This window comes from Netta rufina (genome assembly GCF_964035555.1).
Source record: "Netta rufina genome assembly, chromosome: 32".
Lineage (NCBI taxonomy): Eukaryota > Metazoa > Chordata > Aves > Anseriformes > Anatidae > Netta > Netta rufina.
The window spans coordinates 906,663-915,554 of record NC_140156.1 but is presented as its reverse complement, the minus strand read 5'-3'; the positions used below and the strand labels follow the sequence as shown (position 1 = coordinate 915,554).

Below are 8,892 nucleotides of genomic sequence, written 5' to 3'. Positions count from 1 at the left end.
TCTCAATTTTTGAAAAAAAAAAATGGAGTTTCCCCTTGAAATACTTTCGACACCTATGATTCTTCTTCACTAAATGTCTCAGGTTGTACAGCTGGAAGCTTTGCTGGCACGGGGGTGGAAATTTGGATTTCCATCTTCAAAAAGAAATTGGGTTTCTATGTTCAAAAAGGAATTGACGTTGGTTTTCCCACTCTCGCTGTGTCTGGAATTTGTTCATCCTTCTTAGCAGCCGTGCTTTGCTGTCATGGCTTTGCTGAAGCTCTGCTGGGAGCCGAAGGGCTCACAGAAAAGGAGCGATGGTTTTTGGAAGGGGAGGCTGCTGGCTGGAAATACCCACTGAGGACGCTGCTCACCTTGACCTCTTTCCTCGAAAACATTCTGGAGAAATTTGTGTTTTCCTGATGGCTTTGCGGAGAGCTGTTTTGACGTCCTTGTTCCTCAGGGTGTAAATCATGGGGTTGAGCAGGGGGGTGAGGATGGTGTAAGTGACCGAGATCAGCGCGTCCTGGCCCGACCAGGAGCTGGAGCCCGGCCTCAGGTAGATGAGGGAGGCACAGGCGTAGTGCACGAGCACCACGGCCAGGTGGGCGCTGCAGGTGGAGAAGGCTTTGTGCCTCCCCGCGGCCGAGGGGATGCGCAGGACGTCGGCGAGGATGAAGAGGTACGAAGCCAGGAGCAGCGTCAGCGGGACCATCAGGGCGAAGACGCCCAGCGCCACGATAACGGCCTCGCCGGCGTTGCTCTGCCTGAAGGCCACGCGGAGGACGGGGGAGATGTCGCAGAAGAAGTGCTCGAGCTGCCGGCTGGCCTGGAACGGCGAGCAGAACACCAGGGGGGTGACCAGCTGGGCCACCAGCAGCCCGCTGAGCGCCGACGCGGCCACCAGCTGCGCGCAGAGCCGCCGGGTCATGATGCTGCTGTAGGCCAGCGGGCGGCAGACGGCGACGCAGCGGTCGTAGCCCATGGCCGCCAGGAGGAAGGAGTGGGAGCAGCCCAGCAGGAGGAAGAAGTACATCTGGACGGCGCAGCCCAAGAAGGAAATGGCTTTTCTCTCCGCCACCAAGTCCACCAGCATCTTGGGGACGATCACGAGGGTGTAGCAGGTCTCGGAAAAGGACAGGACGCAGAGGAAGAAGTACATGGGTGTGTGAAGGCTCCGCTCCACCCTTATGACGGTCATGATAGCCGTGTTCATGCTCAGTGTGAGCAGGTAGAGAAGCAAAAACACCCCGAAGAGCAGCTTCTGCAGCTCCGCCAGGCTGGAGAACCCCACGAAGATGAAGTCGGTGGCCATCGTTTGGTTTTCACTGCCCATGGAAGCTTTCCCCAAGCAGCGAGGCCAAAGAGGGACGCAGGAGCTTCAAGGGGGGGTTGTCTGCTGCTGTGCCAAGGAGAATTTGCCCCAGCGCCCCTCAGCAGACCCCTTCCCGGTCTCTGTGCCCCCACCACGGGCTCTGTTCCTGACATTAGCAGGGTGCACGCGTGGGCTCGGGGCTGGTGAGCGCTGCGGGCAGCCCTCGGCCTCGCTGCAGCTCCCGGTGCTCCCCAAGCAACTCAAGGACCCCCGGCTCCCCTCACCAAGCCGCAGTGGCTGTCAGGGTGGGTGCACGGCCACCGGGGCTCACCCGGGGCATGGCAGCCCCCGTGGGGAAGTCCCGTTGCTCATCTTGTAGCAGGGAAAGCGGTATCTGCAAGGGCAGGTGCTGCGAGGGCAGGCGAGTCACGGGCTGGAAGGTGGGGCAGGGGACGGAAGATGTCGCGGGGGAACTCCTGGAATTGGGGAAAGTGGCTCCTAGGGGCTGCAGGAGGGGGGAAGCGGTGCTGCAGAGCCTCCTGCTCGTTCAAGGGGCACGTGGGCTGTGAGAAGGCGCGGAGCTGTGGGTGACGAGGTGCTGGAGCTGCTGGGGAAGCAGAGCAGGCAAAGCAGGGCTTTGAGCAGCGCAGCCACCTCCGGCTGCAGTCCTGGACCCAGAACGGGGATTATTCCAGCGAGGGGAGAGTGGGGAAGGGTCTTGGCTCCCCTGCAGGACCAAGGGACATGGTGGCCTGGGGTGGCGTGGCTGGGCTGTCCCCTTCCACCCCCGATGGGCGTCAAGCAGAGGGATTGGGTGGAACAAGGCTCGGACTTCGGGGTCCTGCCACGGGATCTCTCCCTCCCCTCCAGTCCCCACAATGAAGGTGCAGAAAAGAAATCCGGGGGGCTGGAGCGGGGAAAAGAGCCCTGAAACCACACCTGCACTGGCCCGAGGGAGGCTCAGGAGTGGAGAGGGCTTGGGGAGCTTTGGCACGCTCGTGGCTGCGGGCTTCTACGTGAGCCCCAGCCCTCCCATCCCCATGGGCAGGGGACTGCAGCAATTAGCTCCAGAGGTGCACATTAACCCACCCAAGGGCGGTGATGTCCGCACCCCTTGCTAGTTGGTTGCAGTGGGCATAATTAAGAGCCAGCCTCCCTTAGGCAGACCCAAAATACCATTGGCAGCTCTCAGTAATGGCCACGTGCTGAAACCCAGGTTGGAGGATTTTGTATTATTATTATCTTATTTTTATTAAATTTTATTTTTATTTTTATTATTTTTGCATTGCTTTTGCATTATTTTATTATTGCATTACTTTATTATTGCATTATTTTGTCTTTTTGAAAGCAATACACACCCGTAATGAAAGATGAAGAAAGGTCAATGTTGTCAGAGCCAGTGCTGACCCTTGGGTGTACTTTCTGAGCAATGGCAAAGGAGCAGAATCTCCCACCTACGAGCTGATCAGCGAACCCACCCCGCGCCCCTAAGATTACGCTCCCCAGACAATTAGTTTCATTTCCAACTACGTGAAAGCATAAAAGCACTAGCTGGTGCAATGGCAGCGACCACAGAGGTCACTGCCACACCCTGTCCTTTGCAGCAAGGACTTGCAGAGTTTAGCAGAATTGTACTTGGTATCAAGAAGCACGCTACACATCTCTCTTTGTTTCTGTACGGCTTCTAAAGAAAGCCATCACGATCTCATAAATTAAACCAGAGAGAGGGGACTGTTTCACAAGAATCTCATATGTTCTTTCCAAAAGCTCAAACCACATTTTGTATCTGGGGCCATCACCGGATTTGCCACCGGGCTTGGAATTTTGCTGATCCTCAGGGTTGCTCTTCTTCTCGGAGCCACTTGTGGACTTCTTGTCCTGGTCCTGTGAAGATAGTCAGGTTGTCAGCAATCCCAAAGCCTTCCTGCATGGTGTCTGCAGTGCAAGGGAGCCAAGAAGCAATGGGAGGGAGCCAGGCGAGCCCCCATCACCATTCCTGCCTGCCAGCCACAGCTCTGGGTACATCCTCTCTGCCATGGTACCTTTGATTGATGGTTGTTTTTATTCTCTTTCTCCTCCCGCTTCTTTCTCCGACGAGCCTTCATATCGTTGAGTAACTTCAACAACGTCTTTAGGTTTTCGACCTCCGTCTCATCCAGCCTCTTCCTCTCAGCCTCCCTCTCCTGCTCAGCTCTCTCATACTGGGCTTTCAGATCTGTTGAGAGAGAAGCAAAGATGTCTCAAAGGCAGGAGATGAGCCCCAGGCCCCCAAGGAGTACTGTCCCTCCATGCCGTGCCAGTCCCTCTCCAGGCAGTGGCATTTCTCCATCCCCAAAATTACTTTCTATCTGCTCTTCCTTCTCGGTCAGCTCATGGTCGACTTTGAGGATGGTTCTGGCCATAGACTCTCTCTTCTGGAGGAAATCCTGCAGCGCAGCATCTGCCTGCAGGGACATGGGGAGGGCAGGAGTCAAGGGGTGAAGCAGCAGCTCCAGGCGAGGGTTTTTTGGGAGGGGGCGGTGGGACGTGGAGCCTCTGCCCTCGCCTTGGAGCTGTTCGTGTTCCTACCTTCACCCCCTTGCCAGGCAGTTTCCTGTATTGCTCCACCAGTGCCTGCTGATCTCTTTGGAAGAGCTGGTAGCCCCCCAACATGAAGTAGACCCCGTCATTGATCCGTCTGTCCAAGTCCTGGAAGAGCTCCTGGAGGGCGGCCGTGCACTTCTCGTGGGATACCCGCTCGTTCCGCATCCAGAAATGTTCCTTAAGTGCCTCTAACTGGACCTGTGCAGAAGGACACAGAGGGAAGGCTTCAGCCCAGGTTGAGTGGCCTCCACCTCTCTCAACCAGGCAAAAAAAAATGCCTGTTGAGCACTGGAACGGGCTTCCCAGGGAGGCTGTGGAGTTTTCTTCCCCATGGAGATATTCGAGATTTATCTGGATGCCTACCTGGGCAACCTGCCCTAGGGAACCTGCTTTGCTTCTCGAGGTCCCTTCCAAGCCCTACAGTTCCGTGTGTGAGAATAAAGCCAGGCTGGCAGGGAAATGGGGCTCTGCAGCCTGTGGGGTGATCAGCGGGGAGGTGAAGCCCCCATGGGCTGCAGACAGGGAAGCTAACTCCCGTCGCAACAGCCAGAACCCCCGTGAGATAAACCTTTCCTGCGTATTACTGTCAGACTTGGTGTCTTATAAAACCAGCCATTAGTAAAGAACCCAAAGCCCAAAAGTGTTTTTATGAATATATTTTATAAAAAATCTTTGTATAAATCTACTAATGGCAAGAGGCAGGCCGAGGAGAATCTCCATTCGTTACTGGAAGCAGGGGGCAATGTGACTGCTGAGGTTCTTAACGCCTCCTTTACTAGCCAGACCTCTTATCCTCGGGGTATTCAGCCTCCCGACCTGGAAGTCTGGGGCGGGGGCAGAAGAACCCCCCCACCCCAAGTTCAGGCTGGGGACCTGCTGCTCCGCCTGGCCAAGTCCATGGGGCCAGATGGGATCCACCCGAGGGTGCTGAGGGAGCTGGCGGTGGGATTGCTGGGCTGCTTTCCATCATCTATCAGCCGTCATGGTCATCTGGGGAGGGCCCTGGAGACTTGCTAACGGGACACCCGTCTATAAAGAGGGTCGTAAGGAGGACCCGGGGACCTACAGGCCTGTCAGCCTGACCTCGGTGCCAGGGAAGGGGACGGAGCAGGTCTTGATGTGTGACCATGCAGCTGGTGACCGGTCACCAGTGGTGTTCCCCAGGGGTCGGTGTTGGGCCCATCCTCGTTAATATCTCCATGGAAGGCTTGGATGAGGGAACTGAGTGAGTTTGCAGGTGACACCAAGCTGGGGGAAGTGTCGATCTGCTGGAGGATAGGAAGGCCCTGCAGGGGGACCTGGGCAGGTTGGATCGATGGGCAGAGGCCAAGGGATGAGGTTCAACAAGGCCAAGTGCCAGGTCCTGCACTTGGGGCACAACAACCCCATGCAAGGCTACGGGTTTGGGGGCAGAGACACTACAGGTTTGGGGGCAGAGTGGCTGCAAAGCTCTGCAGAGGAAAAGGATTGGGGGTGTTGGTGGATGCTCGCCTGAAAATGAGCCAGCAGTGTGCCCAGGGGGCCAAGAAGGCCAACGGCATCCTGGCTTGCCTCAGGGATAGTGCGGCAAGCAGGACCAGGGAGGTGATCGTCCCCTGCTCCTGCACCCCAAGTGCTGGGTTCAGTTTTGGGCCCCTCACTACCAGAAGGACATCAAGAAATGTTGGACGTGGTGCTTGGGGACGTGGTTCAGTGGGTGACATTGGTGGTAGGGGGACGGTTGGACCAGATGACCCTGGAGGTCTTCTCCTACCCTAATGTTTCTATGATTAGAGGGCACGGCACTGGCCTGGCCAGCAGGGACCACACTGCTCCCCCCAGGCTAGGGGTGACGGTGTCCCCGGGGGGGGATCACCTACCGTGAGCTCTGCCTGGAACCGCTCCCTGCTCTCCTCGAAGGCCCGTGCCGTGAAGAGCCGCTTCGCCTCCTCCTCACACCGCGCGTGCAGCTCCAGCAGCTCCTGGGTGGTCTCCGTGGGCAGCCCCTGCTCCATCTGACGCCGGTACAAGGCCACGGCCTCCTTCAGCGCCGCCGAGTTTTCGATCTCTGCCAGCGCCAGCACCGCGCTCTCCAGGCACGGCACAGCCCCGCTCCGGATGGCCTCCACGTAGCTCACCACCAGGGTCCCCAGCCCTGCCGGGGAGGGGTGACGGATCTGCAGCCCGACTAAAATGACCAGGGTCCTGCCCTAACCCCACTGCCAGGGGCCCCTCACGGCCCCGACCTCCTTTTTCTAGCTCTTTCCCAGCCACACGCGACAGCTAGGAGCTCCAAACCCAGAGGTAAGTGCCACAGCTGGCACAAAAACGCATCTGTGCCCCCCCCAGCAGCCTTTTGCTCTGCATCTGAGCCTTGTCCCGACACAGTCCCAAGAGCTTGGACCCTCGGGACACCGGTACTCACTGCTCCCCGTTATCTCGTGGCCACCAGGGATGGTCTTAGGGGGACAATTCTGCCCGATGTAGCTGCAGAAGCGCTCCACCTGCTGCTGGAATTCGGGGTCGAGCATGTCGTCCGGGAGCTCCTCCAAGCGGGGCAGGTCCTTCTTCCTGGCTGGCTGGTCGAAAACGAAGCACTTGCGCTCCGGGAAGAGCTGGCGGATGCATTCCCGCAGCCGGTTGTAGCTCTTGACCTCCTGGCTGCTCCCTGTGGGGCAACAAGGGGTCAGAAAAAGCCCCCAGGGCTCAGCCTCGCGGTGCCTTCCACCGCAGCCGTGTCTGGGGCTGTACACGTATGCATCCAGCGGCACGGCACCGCTCCCCTACCATCCTTCAACTTCAACGCGTTCTCCAGGTATTCGTCCTCGGAGATTTCCTTCCCGTCCACCTCCAGCTGCAGCGTGAAATCCCGGACAGCCCAGATGAAGGTTGGGAAGAACAGGGCTTGTCTGTCCGAACCCGGCTGCTCTTCTCCTGCCTGCTCAGCTCCTGCCTGCTCAGCTCCTGCCTCCTCGGGTGCTGTTTTCACCTGGACACACTCTGACAGCTTCAGCACATAGCTGGGGAGCCGGCTAAGGAAGTGGGGACCTCAGCTCTGAACACAGGGGCACCCCCGGCCCATAAACACTTGGCACTTTCTGGGCACTGGTGGAGCCTTTTGGGGGACAGAGGCCAGCCCGGTGCCACCAGGAAGAGGGAGAAAAGCCCCGGGGATACCGAGCAGGTTCCTGGGCACCACTGGGAGGTTTTCTCTCCCCACACAAGGAACTGGGATGTGGGATCCCTGTGGCCCCCAGGCTGGGAGCAGGGGGCACCCCGTGTGCACCCACAAAGGATACTGCAGGTTGTCCATGGCCTGCTGGTCAATGGTGCCCTTGCTGTTGTAGATCAGGGTGCTGGAGAGCAGCACGGCCAGCACGAAGATCCACGTGTCGTTCTCGGTGTCGCCCTGGAACAACGACCCCAGGTTCTCACCTTATCCAGCAGCCCCATGCAAGACCCCTTCAGGCACGAGCCCGAATGCCCGGACCCTGAGTGCTGCCAGCCAGCATCCCATGGCAAAACCATCCCCTGGGGAGACCCCACAGCATCTCCAGGGCTTCCCACATCTCTTTATCCTCAGCTCTTTCACTCTCAGGCTCCCACAACATGTTCCCCGAGCTCCCCAGTCCTGCTCGGATGCCATTTGCCAGGGAAGCAGAAGAATTTGGCAGCTCGTTCACCCCGCCAGCCCTCTCCTCACTCCCCGGGCTTTCTGCCCCATGGCTTCAGCTCCGGTTCCAGCAGAGGCTCCTTCCTGGAAGGGACTAAACCCAGAAAGCCCAGGCGCGAGGGAAGTCCCCGCTTCTCCCCCACCTTCTCAGTGTCTCCCAGCCCCTCGGTGTCCAGCAGCACCAGCGTGTGTCCGGGCTTGCAGGGGTGAGGCACGCACCACATCCAGATTCCTTTGGTGTGCGCCCGCACGCTGGAGCCCAGGGAGAAACCTGGGGGTGCAAAGAGCCTCAGCAGCGTGAAATACCGAGCAGGAGAAGCCGAGCACCTCGGCCAGGCCAGGGGATGTGCACATCTCATCCCCTTCCCTTACCTCTCCTCTGCCCAGCCAGCCTGTTCAGGAGGTAGGACTTGCCGCTGCGGTACGGCCCGGCGATGGCCACCACCACCATGGGCTGCGTGATCTCTGACAGCAGCTGCAGGGCCCCCGGCTGCACCACGAGCCCCTTCCCCTTCTTGTTCTTGATTAGGCAGACGGGCTCTGGCATCCGGATTTCAGATGCCATTGCTCACAGCTGCGCAGCCTGCTGGGGAGACGGGCTGCTTAGCAAGGCGGGGGCACCCCGCCCCAGGGACATCGTCACCCGACTTCATTTCCCCAAGCCAAGCAGAAAGGATGCCCTAGCTTCCTCCCTGCGTACCTCCTCTTTTTACCCCCTCCAGGCTGAAGCTTCGGGGATCTCATGAAGATCTGCACCGTGCCCGATCCCCCCACAGGGTCCGAGCCTGGGGCAGGTACTAGGGGGTTGCACACAGGCTCCCAGCCCCCCCGTTCCCTTTGCTCCATCCCGGAGCAAAGACGGAGCCAACCTCCGCACCTCTCTGTCCTCCCCCCGGCAGGGAGCTCTTCGGCTCGCTGGGGTCCGTGGGATCCCTTTCCTGTGCCCCCTGCCCATAGCTGATTGCGTGGGGCTGGGGATGAGGGATGGGGACGGGACTCACCTTCACCTTCCTGGGGCTGCAGCAGCTCTGAAACACCCTGGGCGCTGCCTTATGTCCCCTGCCTTGGTCCAACCCTTCTCTTCCTGTTCTCGGAAATGACGGGGAGGAAAAATAGAAAGCGAAAGACAGTGACTGTGTGAGATATGTTCACCTGATTCGTGTCAGTATGGAACAATGCTAGGGCCGCATGGTATGATGAATGTGACCTTCTGTCTTACATACCCTTGTATAAGCACAAGTCTAAGAAAAACAGAGTGGTTAATGTATATAATTCTTGTGTCTTGCAAAGGAATGTTTTGGCAATTTGTGTCAATAGAGAGCTTGAAGGGAAATGTATTTGTAGGCTTTTCCTTGAAGTCTCT

At 58.3% G+C, this 8,892-nt stretch overlaps 2 protein-coding genes across 3 annotated transcripts; both read right to left on the bottom strand.

Moving 5' to 3' along the window:
- Nucleotides 1–222: 222 nt before the first annotated feature.
- On the bottom strand, nucleotides 223–1,294 carry LOC311220525 (olfactory receptor 10K1-like; the record flags this gene model as incomplete). Its single annotated transcript, XM_084304088.1, is given in 2 exon segments — nucleotides 223–399; nucleotides 401–1,294. Coding segments are annotated over 2 exon segments (1,071 nt in total).
- A 1,436-nt stretch (nucleotides 1,295–2,730) lies between these two features.
- On the bottom strand, nucleotides 2,731–8,612 carry LOC311220495 (guanylate-binding protein 1-like). 2 transcript variants are annotated; one of them, XM_084304043.1, is made up of 11 exons: nucleotides 8,531–8,582; nucleotides 7,902–8,115; nucleotides 7,673–7,800; nucleotides 7,156–7,265; nucleotides 6,644–6,876; nucleotides 6,282–6,524; nucleotides 5,737–6,011; nucleotides 3,863–4,075; nucleotides 3,636–3,738; nucleotides 3,337–3,509; nucleotides 2,731–3,178 (listed from the first exon to the last, which is right to left on the bottom strand). In XM_084304043.1, exons 2-11 carry the CDS (start codon nucleotides 8,092–8,094, stop codon nucleotides 2,948–2,950), a joined length of 1,902 nt encoding a protein of 633 aa, XP_084160169.1. In that variant the 5' UTR covers nucleotides 8,095–8,115; nucleotides 8,531–8,582; the 3' UTR covers nucleotides 2,731–2,947. The 2 variants fall into 2 exon arrangements, with proteins under 2 accessions (XP_084160169.1, XP_084160168.1); XM_084304042.1 differs by having other exon boundaries at nucleotides 2,732–3,178; nucleotides 7,902–8,112; nucleotides 8,531–8,612.
- Nucleotides 8,613–8,892: the final 280 nt, after the last annotated feature.

Bases quoted from the DNA above. Each gene is read 5' to 3' on its own strand.
- LOC311220495 (XM_084304042.1), bottom strand. From the start codon at position 8,094: ATGGCATCTGAAATCCGGATGCCAGAGCCCGTCTGCCTAATCAAGAAC. The intron at 7,266-7,672 runs GTGGGGGAGAAG...TCGTTGTTCCAG, and splicing joins GGCTGGGAGACACTGAGAAG to GGCGACACCGAGAACGACAC. The intron at 3,510-3,635 runs GTAATTTTGGGG...CTCTCTCAACAG, and splicing joins GAAGGAAGAGCAGATAGAAA to ATCTGAAAGCCCAGTATGAG.